The sequence below is a fragment of the Ostrea edulis genome, chromosome 5 (assembly GCF_947568905.1).
Source record: "Ostrea edulis chromosome 5, xbOstEdul1.1, whole genome shotgun sequence".
Taxonomy (NCBI): Eukaryota; Metazoa; Mollusca; class Bivalvia; order Ostreida; family Ostreidae; genus Ostrea; species Ostrea edulis.
In genome coordinates, this window is record NC_079168.1 from 46,570,160 (window position 1) to 46,592,674 (window position 22,515).

Below are 22,515 nucleotides of genomic sequence, written 5' to 3' on the forward strand. Positions count from 1 at the left end.
TACAACAGGTTATAGCAAAAATCGTCTACTCAAGAACAACAGGGCCATGATTACATGTAGGCATAAAAATATGCAAATATCCTCAGGTAGTATACATTCAAGTTTGTTCAAATTATGGCACCGGGTGTAAGGTGGGCCACACTAAGGGAACAAAGTTTTATATGGGAATATATAAAGAAAATCCTTTTCTCTAGAGCAACAGTGTCATGATTAGTGATATTACGATGCAAGCACCTACAGGCAGTGCATATTGAAGTTTGCGCAATATCATGGACCCGGAGGTAAGATGGAGTCTCAATAGGGGATCAAAGTTTTTCATGGTAATAAATTGGGGGGGGGGGGCATTAAAAATGCTCTTCTAAACATGATTTGTCATGCAGGTAGTGCATATTACATCATTCAAATTATGACCCATAACAGAGATTCAAATATATGAGAATTGTTTTAAACAACAAATTTAAGAGAAACTAATCAAAGTATATATCGCACATTTTCATTAAACAACATAATACAAATACACAAATATTGGTTTAAATGACAAAATTTTACTGTCAACAGTTTGAAAAATTGTTCCTTTATGAATACAGATAAATCAATGGTGGATATCGGGGAAATCATTGTATAATAAATGTACAATAGAGAAAATACCAACATAAGAGTTATTGCCCTTGACAAATAGACAATAAAACTTTCTTGGGTATCAAATTTCTAATTTTACCCAGTGAATAAAATTCCTTCATAACATGCAAGAAGTTTAACAAAGTAAAAGATTTTGCAAAAACCTATAACGCCACATGAGGGTTATGTTAAAACTTGCTAATACTATTCTTTTGGACATATTCGGGCATCATCGAAAAAAAAAATCCATGCGTTTTCTAGGTATCATTTCTGATTTTTCGTGCGAAACTTGTACTAAGTATGTTGTTAAACTTTTCTCTCGCCACTCGATTTGGTACCTCGCTTCGTTCGGCAGCCATTCTTTTGGTACACGAGAAAAGATTACAACATATAACTTGCATAAAAACAACTGGTAAGTTTCAAATGTTACATGTGAATGGTCAAAATCACTGGAAGGGGTTTCACAAAATTGACAATTTCTAAAAGCTACATTTAATATCCGATATCTGTCGATAACTTCCAGGTATAGCCCATTGCCGAAAGACTTAATTGGTTCCTATAGAATTTCAAGGTTTTGATGTGAATGGTCAATGTAACCTTGCAGTTGAAATTAAGACTGCAGAACAGAATCTTTTAGCAGTACATAATCAGTGCAATATACCACCTAGGCAAGTTCAATGGTGATGAAATTCTTACTGCACTGTCACACGCTATAGGGTAATTCGGGAAAGAAGTGTGATACAGCTACGTATTAGAGAAGTCCCACGCTACTTCTGAAATATTTTCAAAATTATGCAGATCTCGACAAAACTGTTTTTCACCTCCGCGTGGGGTTAAACTTGCAACCTGTGCAACCAAATCTATCAGCTTGTGTTCAACGTAAGAAACTTGCTTTCGTTGATGTTGGAATTTCGCGCCACGCTATCGCACGTTACACAGCAATTAGAAAAGGAAATGATAATCTGATGAAGCGGCAATAAGTATCTATTTCGAAAATTTCTGAAATGACGGCAGGGGTTAAAAATAACCTCCTGCTTTCAAAGAGACGGCTGCTCCAGCTATGATGATTGCATGCTAGGAGAAAACATCTACTATACCAAATGATCTCCCTTCCAAAAAGCCAGTTGTCATCCTTGATGACAGTATCAATCAAATTGTTCCTTTGCAAAAACAATTGTACTCTACATATCATAATTGTCTCTATTTCCTATTGCAGGAAAAACAACATTTTATGTTTGTAAATGCATGTTTTATTTTATTTCAAATAATAAAATACATAATGTATTTTACTGTATCTTTTCAAATTGAATTCTGTTACACGTATGCAAAACATGACAAGTGCAATATAAGTTACAGAACAAGTTCTCATTTGAAAGCTTTCTTCATTTAGACAACACAAAAAGTCTGCTCACTGAAGACAGACTGACAGACTGATACAAAAATTCACAAAGTACAAAAAATGGGTGTAATATTCCATATTCCTCCATTATATTGACAGCTGCCTGTTGATGAAGAAACAGAACAAATAGTCTTGTACAAAGTGTTCCTCCTTGTCTCATACCAATCAAATCAGTGAACTGAATTCAGAATAACATGGAACCAAAGGACAAACAGAAACAATAGGAGAAACACTTGGACAAGCAGACATGTTTTGTGTTCGGACATTGTTGGTACAGGCCACAAGTACTGGGTCGTAAGCGTCATTCAATGCTCCATAAAAAGCTATCATTAACAAAAAGCACTGACAGATCACAATGTCGCAGACTACTCATTGCATGTTTGCAAAGTCTTTTTCCATCATTCTAGGGAAACATTCAGATCTGGAGAGATGATTACAACTTACAAAATGATTTATGTGTAATCAAAGAACTCATAATGAATACATGTGGAATATACAGTTTTATTTTCACAGTAGTTTGAAATAATACATAATTCTTAAAATCTGCTACTTTACAATTCTTAAATTATTTCATAATACTTTACTGAGGAAAAAAAATTATTTCATCATGAAAGATTACTTTGCAACATGATTATCATAAAACATTTGCCATTTATGCATATAACAACTCTTAGACCTGATAATTTTCGTATGCCAAACTAAAAACATCATGATTTTTTCACAGCTCATCATCTAACACTACGATAGACCATCTGGCACTACTTTCCGTATGGTTTTGAAACATGATACACAGAAATGAACTCCATAAACGAAAAACTTATAAGAGAATAAACAAGCATTGTAAATACACAAAAATTGCACATTTATCCGTATAAAATCACAACAGTTGATTTTGTAGCATTGGATGACAAACCTGTGTACAAAATAACACAAACATGAGCATACAATGAAAAAAAAAATAACCTGCAGACTAAAAAGAATTAATGAGAAATCCTCATGTAGGACCACAAACAACATTTACTTCAATGCTGTTTAAATTGTTAAATGTACATTTAAACAATTTTGACAGTAATCTATCATTTTTAAAACAAAGAATAACAGCACAAACACAATTTGACAAGCAAATTCCTAAAAAATGTAGTATTAGTCAACTTTGAAAGAATAGAAGGAAAAAACAATTGCAGATCTTAGTCCATAACAACAATGGTTGTTTTATGGTACAATATTTTTTTAATTGGGAAGGGGAGCATCTAATTGCCATCCAAACCAGTTGATATGTGCAGTATTAATCCTGTCTTGTTGGATCAACAAATATGTCATGGGTGTTCAATCTGTACAACCTTCTGGATACACATTTTAATCCATACTGTTAACAAAAACTCAAACTAAACCAACTTTTACTTAACTCTTAAAAAATATGATTGTATCATACAAAAAAAAATATACAACAAAATTGATATACATGTATATATGATCAACAATCAGAATTGCAGTAATACTTGTAACAATATTTATTCAAAGTCATATAAAAGAACAGAAACATATACTTAAGACATAGCTTATTCCCCTCTTCACAGTTTTAAAAATCCTAAACACACACATCAAGGCGAGCATAAAGACATCATATATTCATAAGCACATCTTCCACACTGCAAATTGATGGGCCTCCACTGTACTTTCATAACAAAGAGTTGTCTTTCCTACACTGTACAATAACACAGTACCATATTCACCCCAATAAGCATCCCTAGTTGCAAAAAGAATGAGGAAATAGAGCTGTTATTAGATCAGCACATTTAAAGTGTATAATTTTTTTTAATGATAATCCTGTTGATAAAAAGCATGAGGTTTTCCTATATAACTTATGTCAAAAACACCATAGGAAACTATATACAAGCATAAATTAGTATGTGCTGATTTTACAAACTGAAGCAGTATTACACCCCTCCCATTACAACTTGGATAGTTATGAATGGTACCTTCTCTTTCAGTTGAAAGTGTGGGGGTGCTTATTGGGGAAGGGGAAAATATAGCTGTTCAGAATCTTAAACAAAGAGGCTCAATGGATCACCTGAGTATCAACCACACAACGAAAAACTACCAATTAAAAGGGGTGTATCTTTCAAACTCCTAAAACTGAATGTTGTCAAGATTTTTGTGAAGAATCATTTCTAACTGTTTTCTGAATTACTTTCATCCTGGTTAAATCTTTGGTTCAGTCATAGACAACCTTTGTTCTAAGTAAAAGTTTCTAATATTTCTCCATTACAAAACTATGCCCTTAGACAATTTTTTTTATACCAGTGACCTTGACCAAATGACCTTATTTAAATGTAATGACATACCATCTGGCTCCAGGGTCATAAAATTCTCTTTTGATCTCATTTCACTTTTTTCTCCATCCTTTCATAAGTGATACCTCCAACAAAAGTGAGCTCATCCACTTTTAAGGCCCAATGCCTGACCACAAATAACACCTTTTACGCCAAGTATGAGCATTTAATGCATCTCTATCACCATGTTCTGACCTAGTAACTTTTGGTTCAGACACAATGTCTGATCCTTAGCAACCCTTGCATCAAATATAAGCTTCTAAATGTTTCTTTATTACATAGCTACAATCCAGACAGGAATTGGGATGGAACATGGATGGACAAACATGATGATACCATCCAAACTTTGTAGTGGCTATATTCATGCACCCACTTCGTCTGCTAATGTGCAGGAGTAAAGATGTTCATTTTCATGTATGAGTCAATATAGCCCCATGGTTTGAACACCTGACCCAGGGGTTATGAATAATTACACAAATCGATAAAGGCCTTCAAGGTCATATCTATTTATGTGCAAGATGTTCTGGAGCACAGATTGAAGACTTTCAAATATCTAATGCATTTTCACTATATCATCCAAATAGCCCCCACCCTAAGGTCTGAAAAGGGTCATGAATTTCACACTTGGTAGAGCTCTTCAAGCTCATTACAGCCACCATCAGCTATAAATGTAAAGGAGTTAAGATAATTTTGAAGCATTTAACTTGGGCCGAGTATTGCCTGAAGTTTTGAATCACAATATATTGCAATATTTTCAATTCAATGCATATATAATGGAGAAGATAGAATATGAGCCTTATATGGCCCCTATTCTGAGAAGTCAGCATGGGCAAAACTGTAGATTAGTTGATCATTATTTACTGAAACAGGTCAGGTCTATCTCAAAATGAGTCTCAATTTTAAGATGAAGGTCACAAGTGAATAAAAATTCCAAATTCCCTTATTTTTGGCCAAAAATGTACAAATAGGAAGAATGTTGCTCTAGAAAATAGACAGCACACACTTGCCTACCTCTCAAACTTAAAATATTCCCTACACGAGTTCGGGATGTAAAAAGATGGAACAAATGTTTGCTCAATACTTCTAAAGCAAAATGATTGTACAAATTTGAAGAAGAAAAAAAGGTAATTTTTTTCCCCAAAACCTAAATTTGCTAAAATTTTGTGACAATCCTGTGGCTTTAGTCACTTAGATTCATGGCCATGAATTTCTGCAGCACAGTTTCAAGTCTATTTTGAAATTTAAATGAAAATCAGGGCCCTGACTTCCTTGCAATATTTACAGTGAAGAAATTAGTTTAAAAAATAAAGTATACCTGAATTTAAAAAAAAAATATTCTGAAAATTTACATTTTCATTAGCAATAATAATAAATATAAAAAAAAAACAAACAAAAAAAACAGGACAAAAATTAATTTTTCTCATAAATAACATCCTTAGATTCTGTAAATATCTGTATTCAAAAATGAATTTCTTTAAAATATTTTTCAGGATTGTCTTGTAATAAATCAATAGTATCGCCCAGCCTTAAATTTAATGCATTTTCATTACTTAATCCATAGTGTATCCAACCACTTGACCTGAACCTGGACACTAGGGCCATGGATTTCACAAATTTTAGCAATGGACTCAAAGTTCATTACAACTTTACATTTACTCAAGTGTAGGTGTTAAATGCTCAGATTACACTATTTTAGATGTTTTGGCCAAATCCCCCAGTGCCCAAACCATTTACATGCTACACATTAATTTTGTCACAATTCCTGTTAAAATTTTTACGATGGACAACCACGGATCGCAATAAAAGGGTTACGATTTTAAATTTCCATTGCATTCTTACTTTCAACACATATGTAAAATTCATCCTTATGTACTGAAAATGATCACTGACTATATTGTGTGTACAAACTTTAAAGAAATAAAACAAAAACCATTGAGGTTCACTAACAATTCATACAAAATGTCACTAACAAAATTGTTTGCTCTATAGCAGTAATACTAAAACAATAACAACCTAAAGAAAACTTGGTACACATTATCCGTCAATAGGATAAACTTTTACATCTTCATTTAACCAACGTTAAAAACCTAAGAGTGCAAGGTAGGTTTCCAATTAGATTCAATGTAAAACGCAGACGTTAAATGTACAACAGATTGTAAAATTCACACAGTTTAAAAATGTAAAATATGATATTTTCTTTAATGTCTCCAATTATTTTTCTGAAGAATACAGTAGTTTCAGATGTAAAAGACATTAGTTTTAATACTGTTGATCTGGATGCAATTTCTACCCCTCCAAATATCAACTACAAACCATTCTTTCCCTTTTCGCATATCTATAAAGTGATTCTTAAAATAATGAATTACAAAAGAGTTGTAAAACAGTGACTAGAAATAACAGTGGCAGTTAAATATACAATTGTACACCAATTTGACCTTTTTGAACATTAAAATAACATGAGAATTCTTTTCAAAACAATAAAGATTAAATAGGCATCAAAATGTAAGTAGATATAAGGCATAGGGGAAACAAGCTCTCTGGTAGCTTTTGTCTACTGACAGTTGAATCAGCCAATTGATGCTACACCCTAGTTTTGATATTCCACATAGAGCTGTGCATGTAGAATGAGCTGACACGGGGATGAGCATCAATTTATCTGGAGGATGAGTAAAGCTAACCTGCATCTCCTTGAAGCCTAACAAGAGTAAAAGTTAAGGCAGAAGCTGATCTTGTAGAATTAAAGCCTCTATCATCATTTGTTTCATAAATCATGGAGGTGAGGCTGTGTGTTTCTGTTGGTTTTCCTGAGGAATCTAGAGACTACCATAAGGAGCTTGCAGTGGATTAGTGCAGAGGAAAAGTATGCTAATCCTCATTATTCTCCTTCCAAAGTCATCCAGTCTTCCTCAATTGACCTCAGCTTCAGTCTTCTATCAAGCAGAAGACACTGATGTTGATACAGTTGCTTTTCCACTATACTGCCTTGTGTCGCCCTCCACAACATCCACACCTAACCCCACACTTATGACAGGCCGTTAATGGCCAGTAGCACCATAAACACGGAACAAAAAATGACAAAATTGTTAAAGCAGTCCACTTTTTACAATTATTAGCATCACTGGGATCACAGTAGCAAGGGTGCCCATAGTCCCCATCAGGGTCACTCATACAGTGGTAAATAAGTCCTTTTGCACACCAAACACAGGTGACACACTCTATACACTTTTCTACCCCATCTGGGGCTTCTTCACAGCTACCACGACCGTTCTCCTCCTGTGTAAAGTTGTCATGGCAATGTTTACAGCGAAATTTAGAAGATCCTAATAGAGGATGATTAGTTCGTTTCTTGTCTTTTTTCTTGGGGAGAGGTGGATGCTCTTGTATGGAAGGCTGATGTTTGATGTTGCTGGTCGTTTCCCTTTTAGAGGGAGGTTTGTGAACAGATTCCAGAGTGGGGTAACTGTATTCGTGTGGTTTTTGTGTTTTTGCTATTATTACATAGGAATACTCCTTCATTTCATGTTCTGAATGACTATCTAGAAGTCCCTGATCCGATTTCGAACTGAAGGAGTTGGGGTCATCGCCATGGACCCACACCTCCTGGTGGTCTGATTTACTAGAACTGTCACTCTGTGGAGTAACAGGCTTTTTGTTGGCTTTATGAGGTGAAGAAGACACATAATGAATTCGGTGAACATGGTGATGGTTGTGAACATGATACGGGTCCAGGGCGGAGACATTCGAGGTTGGAGATTGGGGGGTGGGGCTACTGGTTGTGGTGGATGTTGTACTGGCTGACTGGGATGAAGAACGGGAGATCGGAAGATCTAAAATCTGAAATAAGAAGAATTATGTTCATTTCTCTGTGTAAAATTATTGCACACCACATTTCATTATTATATATATGCATAAGCCTTGACAATGATTTTAACTTGCCAAAGAAAGAGAAAGTTTACCTACATTAATACAATTTGTGATGCCTACAGAAGTGCAATTTCAGCAGTTAATGAAGACACACACAAGATCTAAAAGACTAAATGATAGATGAAACGTTACAAGATGTTGCAGGTATTTCTAACATATTTCTACTTTTATATTAAACTTAATTACCATCTGAAGTTTTTTAAGATTCTAAATGAGATGTTCTCTTGTACTTTTGCTGTTCAAAGTCCATAACTTGCTTACACAACAGAATTCATTCTTGCGAGCAGGCTGGTAATTCATTAGATCAATTTCAGTCATAATAACATTTTTGAAATTTTCATATCACCTATTTAGTATGTAATTCAGAGCAGTTTTCACAGCTCCTTAGAAATTTATAGTTATTTTTAATACTCTATTCCCATACATGTGATGTAGGTAGGCTCTCAGAATTGAGCTTCCAAAAAATTATCCTGTGGGAATCAAAAATTTCCCAGATTCCCTCACTAAGATCAAATTTTCAAATGATTAAAGTTTCATATTGAAAAGAGAGGTCTATGGACCTTATGGACACCTGAGTATCATACACATAAATTTGCATGTATATAGGAAGTGTTGCATATTGATGGTGCAATGAGTGTACCTTTTAAACCCAAAGAACAAAATAAGCTTCAGATTTTGTGATCGATTATTATATGTCATCTGATTATAAGCCATCTCTGTGCCAAGTATGGGCCTCTAATGCCTTTATTACAAGTTGATGCAAAATGGGAGGGATGGACAAATGACACATTTTAGATTGACAGCAATTCCTCTAAAACATCTAAACCTTGCTTGTAGGGACAATATTTATTACATGTAAGTTAATTTGTTTGTCATATGTTCAGGAATACTGAAGATTCTTTAAAATTCAATGGTTTTTATCACTAAATGACTCCTATAGCTCCATCCCAAGACCTGAACTCTTTACCCATGGACCAAAAATTTCTATATTTGGAAGATACCTGCATCCCATTGCTTTTATGCAGTCAGTCTCTGTGCTAGATGTTCAAATTAGTTGTGTAGCGTCCAGGACTTTAGAAGAATTTTAAAGAAATACATGTAACATATTTTCACTATATGATCATTCATTCTTTTCTATCCCGTGGGGATCCGGGTTAGAATAGGTCCTCAGCACCCCCTTGCTTGTCATAAGAGGCAACTAAATGGGGCAGTCCTTCGGATGAGACCGTAAAAGCCGAGGTCCCATGTCGCAGCAGGTGTGGCATGATAAAGATCCTTCCCTGCTCAATGGTCATAAGCGCCGAGCATAGGCCTAAATTTTGCAGCCCTTCACCGGCAGTGGTGACATCTCCATATGAGTGAAATATTCTCGAGAGGGGCGTAAAACAGTATTCAATCAATCAATCACTCTTCTTAGCATCAGAAATCCTGACAAAGAATTTCATAATTCTAGTAGTGGCTTTTCTGATTATTGCTATACAATTTGTATGGTTTTTTGATGTCCAGGAGTTGGAAAACATATTAAAAGAAATAATGCATTTTCACTATGATATGAGCCCCACACAACAAATCCCTTGTCCAAAGGGTCATGATTTTCACAATTTTGTTAGAAGCTTTTCTCTGTCATTATGTGCTCAGTTTAGGTTATTTGATGACCAGGAGTCAAGCAGAAGAAATTTAAAGAAATAACACATTTTCAATTTATGAGCCATACCCCCCCCCCCCCCCCACCCCCCTGGAATCCCTAATGTGGGGGTCATGACTTTCACAATTTTGGTCAAGGTTTCTCTACTTATCATTCTTATGTACTCAGTTTGATTGTTTGATGTCCAGAAGTTATAGAGAATGAACACATCATCATAATGGCTAAATGGAAAAATAAATATTAGCAAAATATTTGTGTCCTTTTAAATCCAAGGTAGCTCTGCCCTCATGTGACGTCATGGGTTTTTACCAAAAAACAAACAAACAAAAAAAACCTGCACACGATAGAAATATATCTTTTGAGGGAATTTCATTCACTGGGTACAATGAAAAATCTAGTAAATTAAATGATACTAAAAAGTTTACATTTCCTAAAAGGTTGTCAAGGGCAATAATTCCTATGCTGGAATTCCTCTATTCTACAATGATTTCCATGATACGCACAAGTAATTTATACATATTTATAAAGTAGCAGATTTTTGAAGCTGTCGAAATAAAAATTTTGTCATTTTGGCCATTGTTTAATGTATTTTTATTATGCTGTTTAATGGAAATGTGTGATTTTCTGATGTTGATATATACTTCTGTTTATGTATGTCTGACATTTTTAAAAAGGTGGCAACATATTCATTTCCTTTGGTTAGTTATTAAATTAAACTACATTTTATGAAAATCAATACAAGTTTTCTACTTTGAACCACTATTAATATTGACAAGTCAAATGAGGATGGAGCTACCTTAAATGCCTAGCTGGTTAGCTGGGTTCAGCTGTAGCTTGTGGGCTCAAAGCTAGCAAGGTTTTTTCTCTCTCATTCATTATGGTAACTTTGAAAGTTTTATATTTCAAAATATTATTGTACATATCCTCTACTCTCCATCCATACAAGTTTTCTTTGGTGTTGTTTTCCTCCTTAGATTTTTACAAGAAATAGCACATTTTCACATAATGAACTATAAAGCCCACTCTAGTACCAAAGCCCAATCAATGGGCCATGAATATCGGTTAAAGCAATACTTGCACATCATGACTATACACATAGTTTGTTTGCTAGACGTTCTCAAGTTAAGAAATCTTTTAAAAATTGCATAAATCTCAAAAGTTTTTTTGATCCCACCCCTAAAAGTTTTGGGGTTCAGTGACCATGGAATTAAAAAAACACTCCCCTTCCTCCATAAATGCCCCAAATTTGATGGGAAATGACCATATAATTTTAGAGAATGTTAAAATGTTTACAGACAACGACGGCAAACCACCAATCGCAATAGGTCAACAGCTTTTATAAGGGTGGAACTGCAAATCCATGGTGTACTCCATTTACAGCAATGAAAGCATTTGTTATTTACAACCAACCCTGTGTATCTATACTTACTGCAAACACCTCATCATCGCCATCTGTAGTGCCATTTGATCCCCCTGCAAAACATGATGGGATATTCCATTATATCCAAACCAGTTTGACAAAATATTAAGGTATTTAAAAATTCAAATAAAATATACAAAAATTTATTTTCTCGAGAAACATTTACTTTCTCTTGCTCACAAATCACTTTACTTTGTATATTTCATTATGCCAACAAAATAAAGCTCCCATAGTTCATTTACATTTTGGATACTCGATCCTAACAACAAAAATAACTCTATGAAAAGGTGATGTGTTCCTATAAATGTTTTCAGATTTGATTTCCTTTTCACATTTCAGACCATATTAATCCAAATAACTCAATCCATGTAAAAAATAAACCCACATTACCACAACCTCACAGCAGTAAAAAGTGGAAAGACAACTTTCACTAAAGTCAACGAATTTAGGGTAGACAATCCATACTGACCATACCAGTATTTCATTTAATGGTGATATAGATCACTACATCATTGATATAAATATATTTACATTCACTAGACAATATTTTGTTAGTAATCAACCTATTTTGTTTCATTATGTATTTTCTATTTGGCATAAAACCTGTATATATTTATATGATGAAATAAATTCAAACTTATATATAGATATATTATGGGATACACGAAAACAATGGAAGCAATATGGTTTATTTCTGCATAATCAACATTATCATTGGTATACACAGGTACACACTTTCCATACCTCCAAAATACAAACCATCTAGACATTTATTCTTTAACTGAAGGTTTTATCAAATGTAATTTAAAATTTTTCATTCAATTCATTCATTCTAACAAATAATCCAATTTGCTGAAACAATCTCATGGAATGAATATCTTAAAGAGTTTGACACTCGTATGATTTTAAGGAGGTGCACAGACCAAGAGTGATGAGTTCTATCAAAACCATTAATTAAGCTCTAGTAGAGCCCCTAGCTTTCACCATAAACTATTCAATTGGATATGCTCAATTCATAGTACATCCAAAAGTTTTCCATATCTAATTTTTTTGATAAACCCCCAATTGACGAGTCATGTGACATTTGATTACTGTGGACACACTGACCCCAATATTCACTGAGCCGTGCTAAGTAACTCTGTGACACACAGACATATATATATGATAACACATAGATAATGACACATCTCTTGAAAATTCCCATCTTCTATATGATTAAACTTTACTGTAAATGTCATATTATTTGATATTATCTGATGAAGAATGAGACAAAATTCAAATGAAAGTAAACATGTTTGATCAATTCAATAAATCTATTTCATTTCAAAAAATTTATAAGTTACTTTAACACATTATAAACAATAAGCCCATTATAGGCTTTAATGGTCACCTTAGTAATATAATGGTTTTACAATAGAGCCCTTGTGATATGATGTTTTATTTTCAAAGCTATTGCATTACAATAAGCAAATCATCATAGTAAACAATAGGTATATATTCTATTAGTTTTTATATAAAAATGAGTCATTTTCTATTGAAGCATTTTGAATTCTCATAAAACTGGCACATAAACAAAAGTCAATTGCTCAATTAATCAGCATACAGGATAACAAACCCTAATTGTATGTGACTGGTTTTTTAACAAGATAATAGCAGTCTGTTAGGTCAAGGTCAAAGCTAATTGTATCTCACTGCAATGGAGTGTTTACTAATCCTCTCCCCTTAATTCAAAAACTTCAATGAAACTTTCAAGTTCAGCACCTGTTTTCAGGTACACAACAGGTAATTAAGTGTTTCATACCTCCAAGGACAACTAATTAGAGATGTGAAAGAAAAATTGGACTGGATTACATGGTCCAGATAGCTGTGTCTCAGTGCACTGGAGCATTACCGGTACTACCCTATGAATGTTACTAGTTCATGTGAGTGGAAGTCCACTGATCACTTTATTTCCACACAGGTCGGTAAGTGCTTCTCACCTTTGAACATGGCAAATTAGAGGTGTGACGAAAAATTGGACAGGATTTTGACAAATCATAATAATGGGGTTTTGCATCTTAAGGCATCATAATAATGAGATAAAATGAGGTAAATTAATTTATGGATTTTTTAAGAAATGATTTTGTGTTTTGAAAAAAAAAAACCCATCATAATAATAATAAACCATAAAATCATATTAAACCATAACCACATTCATGGGCATCAAAGTTTGTAAGGGTCTTCACAGTATCAATTTACAAGGGCATCACACGCCATGGTTTTACCAAAGAGCAGTTTTGTTGATAAGTAAATTTACCTTTTTTCTTTATACTCTTACATAAAAACTGAACTTTGCTGAATGCCTGATTTCATGGTCTTGTTCAATGAAATTTGGTTTTTCATTAAACTTGTGATGAAACCAAATATCCGCCAATTCTCTCACTCTACAGATCATTAATGACAATTTGAAATTGATTTAGGATATTTGGCAGATTAAAAGCCTTATCACTTTATGATTTACATAAATTCTAACTCTCAGACTTGCCTTGGCATTAAAGTACTTGATTCAAGTACCATGAATTTCACAAGTAGAGATCTCCTTCCTTTTCACAATTATTCAACCAGAACCTCTGAGTAAGGGGCCTTTGAATTTTGGTAGAGGCCTCTATACTCATTGCAAGTATATAATATGCACTCAGTTTGGATGTTCAATGTTCACCAATTAGATGAACAAGATTTTTAAGAAGTATTTTCAGTATGGCTCATTTAAGAGCCCTGCCACAGCACTCAATAGAGGAACCAAGGTTTACACGATTATGGTAGATCTAGAGGCCACCCTGCTTATCATAACTTAATGCACTCAGACTGTCTGATCTTCAGCAGTCAAGATTTCCCCCCACAATAATTTTTTTTCACTGTATATGGCTCTGCCCTGCCCTAGCACCTCATGAGAGCTTTTGACCCTGTATGGGCTCAAAGATATCACAATTTTAATTTGTTTGCTTTATATGTCCTATTCAAGTATTTTTTACTCATAAGAGACGAACAGTAGGTGAAGTGCCACAAATTTTGACCTAACATTGAATCATCATCATTTAGGCAGTATCAGTGAGGGTTCTTTACTATTAGACATGTTTCTACAGAAAGGTAGAAAAAGTGGAAGGGGGAGATTGGGACCCCAGGATTACTTAACAACCTTACAAAATATTCTTATATTTACATTCCCACTTCAGCAGTGAAATATCATATATTGGAACAGATTTATTCCGCCTACAAAAATTTTGTTTACATTTGTCGCCTAAGCAGTGGAAATTATCCATTTGCTATTGTGACTTCATTTGTCCAGGATGTTCTGTATATTCCTGGTGTTTTGCTGGTTGCTAACTTGATACATATGAAAATGATACAATTAACAGATAAGACCAGCTTGAAGGACTTCTGTTTCTGTTGTTGATTAATTATTTTTATCCTACATTGTTTCCAAGAAATATAATAAAATATGCAATTTCATTATGGCACTGAATTATCTATTGCAAGCTAAAATAACAACAAAGGGAGATAAATAACAACAAAGGGAGATTTTACAGGACATTCCTACATGTCCTACTTTTAATAAAAAAAAATTAATTACAAAACTACACTCTTTTAATGAAAAGCAGTAGTTACAAACACTAGCATTTGTTGCCATATAATGGGAGGTTTATAAATTTAATGATTTTGCAAATGACCAAATTGCACATGACGATGAAGTTATTAATAGTAAGAAATACAAGAACAGCACATATGGAAATGATAGTATATCTCATAACAACTGAATGACAGACAATACACAACAGTGGTGACAATGTGTCCCATCACATCAATGACAGGGCAGATACAATCTGTGTACACATGTCATTTCCCTTCTTGCATGATCAAGATCATGTGACAGGTTGCCAAACCACACCCACCTCATAACACAACCACAGTTCATTCACACAAAACCATGAATGATCCTAGGATTTAAATGTTATCAATTAGCAGATCATCTTCTACATGTAAACAGCAGTAACATCACCATCATATAAAGCAGGTCATTAGCAAGAGCAGTGATTTTTGTATAGCAAACTCTTGGTAGGGGGGTGCCTCATTATCTGTATGCAGAATAATTAAATTTCACCACAACAAAAAAAGCCAAGGCAAGTTGTGTGTGCGAATAACAATGCCAGCTTCTGTATGTGACCTTTTCACCTTAGAGCTACTGGATTTCACAAATCTACTTCATATCAGCAGATATAACAAGAGGCTGAGTACTTGTGTTTGAAAGATTAACTATTGAAGTAGTTTCACAACCCTTAAATTGGACAGCCTATGGAAAGCCAATGGGGTCAAAATTCTATCCTTGTAACTGTGTATCTGTATCTACGTGTCATTCATTCAATGTAAATGTAGATATGTTATATGTCATTTGATAATTGCAATACTTATTAGTACAATGCCAATCCAGTGGGTTGGGATTATTGTGTAAATGTTGTTACACAATAAATTATCCAGTGAATTTAACGAATGATGAATCAACATCTTTTCAAGTTGTGTAATTATTGATTAAAAACCTGGAGGATTCAATTTCAAAGGTTAATTAATAGAACAAATGATGGATTTACCTATACCTCAAAACAAGTTTTGCATTTATACTTACCAAAGAACAACTGACAACTTAAAAGTTTCCATACATAATTCTATCTAAGCATTCAACGGATAATGCATTGCGTAACAACATTTACAGTCATTCCAACCCACTGGATTGACATTGTACTAATAAGTACCGTAATTGTCAAGTTACATTTCATATATCTACATTAACATTTAACATTTCTACACTTACAAGTTATAAACACACAGTTTCAGGGATAGAATTTTGACCCCATTGGCTTTCCATAAAAGTCATCTTCATTCCGTATTTAAAATATCTTTTTCCTCTGATAATACTTACCACAATATATCCATCCAACATGAAGCAATGGAAAGAAAAATCAGAGAAGAACTGAATAAGTCAATGTACACAACGAAATTATACAACACTTATTATTAGTACTCCTTTTATAAATAGATGTGCACATATACATACTCTTTCAAGCAGGAAAATCAAATAATGATTACTGTATCAGAATACATGTATATGTTTTTAAGTTGAAAGGTGATGGACCTTGTAATTAAAAATCATGTTACAATCAATTTCTACCATAATTATTAATTATTCGTACAGACAATGCCAAGATGCTTCTGCCCATTCATAATATTTGTTTCTTTGCATATTGTTTTCATGTTCCATTCAAGAATTTTTCACTCAAAGACATCACCCCAGCTGTAGGTAAGGTGCCATAAAATATCTGGCGCAGGGGGGGGGGGGGGGGGGGGGGGGGGATAAGAGCCAAATGCCCATGAACGACAAATAAAAATTCAATATAAAAAATTCCCTGAAATTCAATGTTTTATTAAATATACATAATCATACTCTAACTAATTTGACAAAAATGTAACATAATAAATAAATTTGCGAATGTGAAAGTCATTGACCCACTGAAGTGAAGGCATCTTCCACTAGCCATGATGAGTATGTTTGACAGTCCTATCCCCAATAATTCAGTCTGTATTCTGCCTACAAGGTTTTCCTATTAACTGATACTACAAACTTGACATTTGACCTTGAAAACAATAGGCATCTTCCTCTCATCATGATGATCAAATGTACCAAGTTGTAAGATCCTCCTGGAGCTTACAGTTAATCTTGTATTTTCCCTACAAGGTCCAGACAGACGGACAACATCATACCATAAAACGTCCGGTCTTTGACGGGCGTATAATAACTTCCTGTCCATCTATGAAGTTTTATGTTGACAAATATTTACTGCTCTGTATACAGGGCTCGAAATTAATGTATGCCCGTCAATCTGTGACTGGTTAAAAGTCTGGCGGACTGACTGACATTTGTTTTAGTCAGTCCAATGGGACTGGTTAATTTTCTAAAGCATCATTTTGGAAATTATACTTATGAAATTTTATACACACATTTGGCATGCTTCGATATGTAGATATCAGATGAATCTATAAATATAAATCCCACATTTAAGTGTTACAATATTGTCTGAGGCATATTGAGTTAAATTTCATTTTAATAACATTAACGAAATATGTTTAATTATTTCTGGAAAACTCTGTTGGAATAGTAAATTTTTCTGCGGACTGGTTGAAATTTAATACCCCATCAGTCTGGCTGGACTAGTGACACAAAAAGTTAGCTTCAAGCGATGGTATAACCTTTAGCTCTGAAACCACGCTTAACAAATTACCACAGAGCAAAGAAAAGTACAGGGGTACAGACAAATAAATTTTTGAAGTACTTGCCCTATATATACACACACCAAAATTCAGAAAATTGAGATTTTTCAAATATGAACCAAGCCCGATCGAAATTATAATAAAGTAGTCATAAAGAACATTGTAAACAGAAAACTACATTCCCTTGATGAAAAATGGTTTACAAATTCAATTTATTTATAAAGGAAACTAATTTCTTGATGAAAAGTGCATACAATTAGCAAAAATATTAAATATTTCAGTAATTTCTACCAGTTTTGATAAGAATCGGTACTTTTTTCTTTCTCGATTAAATCTTAAATAGAGTAAGACATTTAATTTCTTTTTCTTTTTCAAATATATTTGTCTAACAGACTTTATTCGTATATTCAAAAGATATCAACAAATAATGCTTTCAAATTTCAATAATATTTTTTTCCTAAAAATTTAGAACGTCTGAGTCTTTTAGTCACGGTTTATTAGATATTCATATTATACACCAAACCACAGCGAAATTTGAACTCCAGAATCTCTTTATTTGCACACATCAATTTAATTCAAACACCTTTTTTATCATTCTGGAAAATATCATATCAAATAACAGAGCATGTATTACTTTTTCGATGGTGAAATCATGCTTCATACGAGGTGTTTAAACGAACCATTAAAAAACTTAGCAATGAGCGATGTAAGGCCTGAAAACCAGGGATCTGGCTCTTAGATGGATGTTTAGAGTGATGAACAGACGGACGATACTGATTCCAGCTTAACAACCCCCCTTCAAAACTGTTGAAGTTTGCTGTGAGGGGCACAAGTATAAAAAAAAACTGCCTTGCATTCAAGGGGGAATGTAAAAGATTTAGCAGTTTCATTCCAAAATTTAAACAAGCCTCAACACTGTTGATTCACCAGCTTGATAAATAAGCAAAACTATGCAGCCATATATGCATCACTTAATTACCACATTAATGCTTTGAAATTCCTTTCACAATAGCTGATGTTTTCCATGATGTCAGTATTAAAAGTTTTCTGGCTGCAGTTCTTACACTGAAATGTCATGGTTGCTAAATCATATATGATTTTATATGTATTATGCATATTAAATGTTTATGTTATGTATACTGAAAATTGCTGCCCAATTTACCAGCATAGCCATGCAGTCTCGCAAAGAAGATGGGTAACTGGATCAGAACAGCTGAAAATTCCTCCATGTAAAAATAAGCACTGCTTTATGTGCTAGTGACTATCAAAGTCAGTGTCCAACTATTGATCAACAACATTGTTGATCTTCCAGCATTAGGACTGAAATGACACACCCCCACCCTTTACCCTCCTCCATAATAAAACATCATAAAACACTGATGACCATATGCGTTATTTTTATAAATTCATTATGATTAAAAATTCCCTGAGAAAAGATTATACATGTATGGACATGAAACAAGTTATCATTTTTTCTTTCAATATAAAACATTCATTGTGAACATGAAACTTTGGGTTTTTTTCCCTTCATTTTCTAAATCTTTTACAAGATTGCTAGTCGTAGCCATGCATGTCCCCAATGCCGCAAAATAAGTTGAAGATCAAAAGTCCCATAACTCCTGTAAAATGTATCGAATCAAAATGGCGGCGAAATATGATGAACTACATATGGTGACTAACAATCCTACAAAATTTGAACAAAATCTGTACCACGGACTCTGAGAAGTTGCATCCACAAGGCGTTCCTATAGTGTAGCATGTACAAATTCAACAAAGTCCCATAACTCCTGTAAAACTTGTCGACTCAAAATGCCGGTGCAATATGATTAGCTACATATAGTGACTAACAATCCTACAAAATTTAACAAAATCCGTTGTGCGGTTTCTGAGGAGTTGCATCCACAAAGTGCTCCTATAATGTAGCATATACAAATTCAAAAAAGTCCTATAACTCCTGTAAAATTTGTCGAATCAAAATAATGGTGAATTTGATCAACTACATATGATGACTAACAATCCTACAAAATTTGAAAAAACTCCATTGAGCGGTTTCTGAGGAGTTGCGTCCACAAAGTGTTCCTATAGTGTAGCACGTACAAGTTCAATAAAGTTCCATAACTTTTGTAAAATTTGTCAAATCAAAATGATGGTGCAATCTGATCAACTACATATGGTGACTAACAATTCTTAAAAATTTGAACAAAATCCATTGAGCGGTATCAGAGGAGTTGAGTCCACAAAGTGTTCCTATAGTGTAGCATGTACAAATTCAATAAAGTTCCATAACTCCTGTAAAATTTGTTAAATCTAAACGGCGGCACAATGTGATCAACTACATATGGTGACTAACAATCCTACAATATTTGAACAAAATCTGTTGAGTGGTTTCCGAGGAATTGTGTTCACAAAGTGTTCCTGTAGTGTAGCAAGTACAAATTCAACAAAGGCCCATAACTCCTGTAAAATTTGTCAAATCAAAATGGCGGCATAATATGATCAACTACATATAGTGACTAACAATCCTATAAAATTTGATCAAAATCTGTTGAGTGGTTTCAGAGGAGTTCAGTCCACAAAATCAAGTGTGACGGACGGATGCGTGCACAGACACTGGTATTTCTATGTCCCCTTTCGTGTTGCGGTGGGGGACAAAAAACTAAATAACTTCCTCGAAGCAGCTAAGACCTTTTTATCATCTATAATAACAAAACTACTGGCTTCTAAATGCCTGAATCACTCACCTGGATTGAATAACTTAGCAAGTCTAAGACAAATGTGTAGGAAGGGAGAAAATGCAATACACCAGACCAGGATTCAAACCCGGGACCCCTGAATCTCTAGTCAAGTGCTCTACCAAATGAGCTACCTGGCCACCGGCGATCGAACCCGACTGACTGATACATTCCTCCCTCCTTAAATTGTCTTCGTCCTCAAAGACACGACCCAAATTCTTTTGCCCCTGGCAGGACTTTCATCTGCAAGTCCAGGGGTGGTCAACAGCACCAAATGTAACAAGAGGGGAGAAAATGCAATGGACCAGACTGGGATTTGAACCTGGGACCCCTGAATCTTTAGTCAGGTGCTCTACCAACTGAGCTATCAGGCCACTGTCGATTGAACACGGCTGACCGCTACATATGCATGCAATAGCTCAAGAGAAAAGGTTGATTTTATGTCACCCAATTAAATGTCATGATGACCATATTGGAACACAAGTCACTTTGAAAAGTAACACTAGAGTAAAACTGTACCAGATATGGTGACTTGACATCAATTTTGTATCAGCCAATCAAAAGCCTTGGTAGGTACATATGTACTGATATATTGGAATTCATATCACTCCAAAACGTAACAACCATCCACTTCTAGAAACATTTGTACCAATCAAAGTGATTTCAACGAAATTGGTATGCAGCCATTCTTGAAGACCAATGTGACCAGCAAAGGCCAAGAGATGATAAAAAATTCACACTGGCCTTTGTCTAACTTGACAACTCTATATCACACAAAATAAATTTAAAGTTTAAAAGGTATTCATTTTGATATCACATTCCATGTATTTGTATCCAGTCACAATCTAAAATTCATTAATCATATAATCTTGTAACCAAAGGACAATACTGCATATTTATATGATGTACTAATTACGATAAATAATAGTTAAAATTTTCTTTCTTAAATCAAGCCACCTAAGTGTTAACATGTGTGGATTCCTCCATGCCATCAATGTATAGAATATACTCTCAAAGCTTCAGAATGTGTATGGTAACCAGAGCTAATCCTCAGAGCCAGGATTAAAACTGGAAAGCAAATCCCTATGTGATGACACACCTTAGTTTACATACAAATGCACACCAGATGCTGACTATAGCAGAGAAAACTTAGAAGCAAAAAAAAAAAAAAAAAAAAAAAAAAAAAAAAAAATGATGAAATTACACCTCGAACAATTCCAAAGAGCAACATATTGACTAGGCACAGTCTGGGTATAAATGTGAACTTATTGTTTTGCATGATTCACAAGCTGTTTGTTGAAGCATGTTCTAATCTGCTGCCAATCCTGAAATTAGCTGTGCCTGTTAACGGAGCCAGTGCGCAGGCATTATTGATCTCATCATTTTGATCAATGAAACACTATGCAGCACACACTACTGTTCAAATACCACAATGCTCATTAATGTATTCAATTAGTCTACCAGTGGCTACAGTGCAAATTTGACTGTTAAATAATTTTTCAATGCCTGTTCCTGATATTAATAAGATATTACGTTATTTTTTTTCTTTAATTCAGAACACCGAAGCCAGACTTTCTAATGGTTTTTGCTCTTGCACTCCTGCCTTCCTAGGTTGGGGTAAATCCCACAATTAGATTACTTTATATATGTCTAGGCTAAGCTTATTGCAACACCACTAAGCATGCTAAACAAATAAATGAGCCATTGTTATGTCTGGGGAAACAACAAATAGACTGTTATAGAAAGGACTTAATAATTAATCCAGCACTGCCGGGTGGGAGGAGGAAATTGTGATTAATGGTTCAACGTGTACGTCGAATTGGAGTCTAACATGTCACAAGCCAACATCACGTCTTGACATCATAAATGGGTCACTCACTTGGTGTTTAACCAATCCTGTATCCTCTGTTGTACTACCTATAAATTAGTGCACCTCAAGTTACTGTGTACTGTATAAAGCCGAAGATTGTAGTATATATTATGGTCATCAAAAAATGGCAGCTGACCTCATCGATATGAATTTATAATCATGATTTCAAACAATTGATTATTCATTTGCATCATTTTACGACTTAGCTTAGCTTTAGTTTGTAACTTTATGAACCAACCAGCAAAATCCAGAACATTGGAAGGCAGGGCCTACACTA

General features: G+C 34.3%; 1 protein-coding gene across 2 annotated transcripts in view; it reads right to left on the bottom strand.

Moving 5' to 3' along the window:
• Positions 1–1,845: 1,845 nt before the first annotated feature.
• Positions 1,846–22,515, bottom strand: part of LOC125649755 (sprouty-related, EVH1 domain-containing protein 2-like) — a 45,033-nt gene continuing 24,363 nt past the window's right edge. The window contains exons 4-5 of one of the 2 annotated variants that reach the window (XM_056164606.1): positions 11,349–11,371; positions 1,846–8,184 (exon numbers count right to left, since the gene is read on the bottom strand). In XM_056164606.1, coding sequence (XP_056020581.1) covers positions 7,324–8,184; positions 11,349–11,371 — 884 coding nt within the window. In that variant the 3' untranslated portion in view covers positions 1,846–7,323. Of the gene's footprint in view, positions 8,185–11,348; positions 11,393–22,515 lie in introns of both variants that reach the window. The other variant, XM_048877490.2, reaches the window with a different exon arrangement.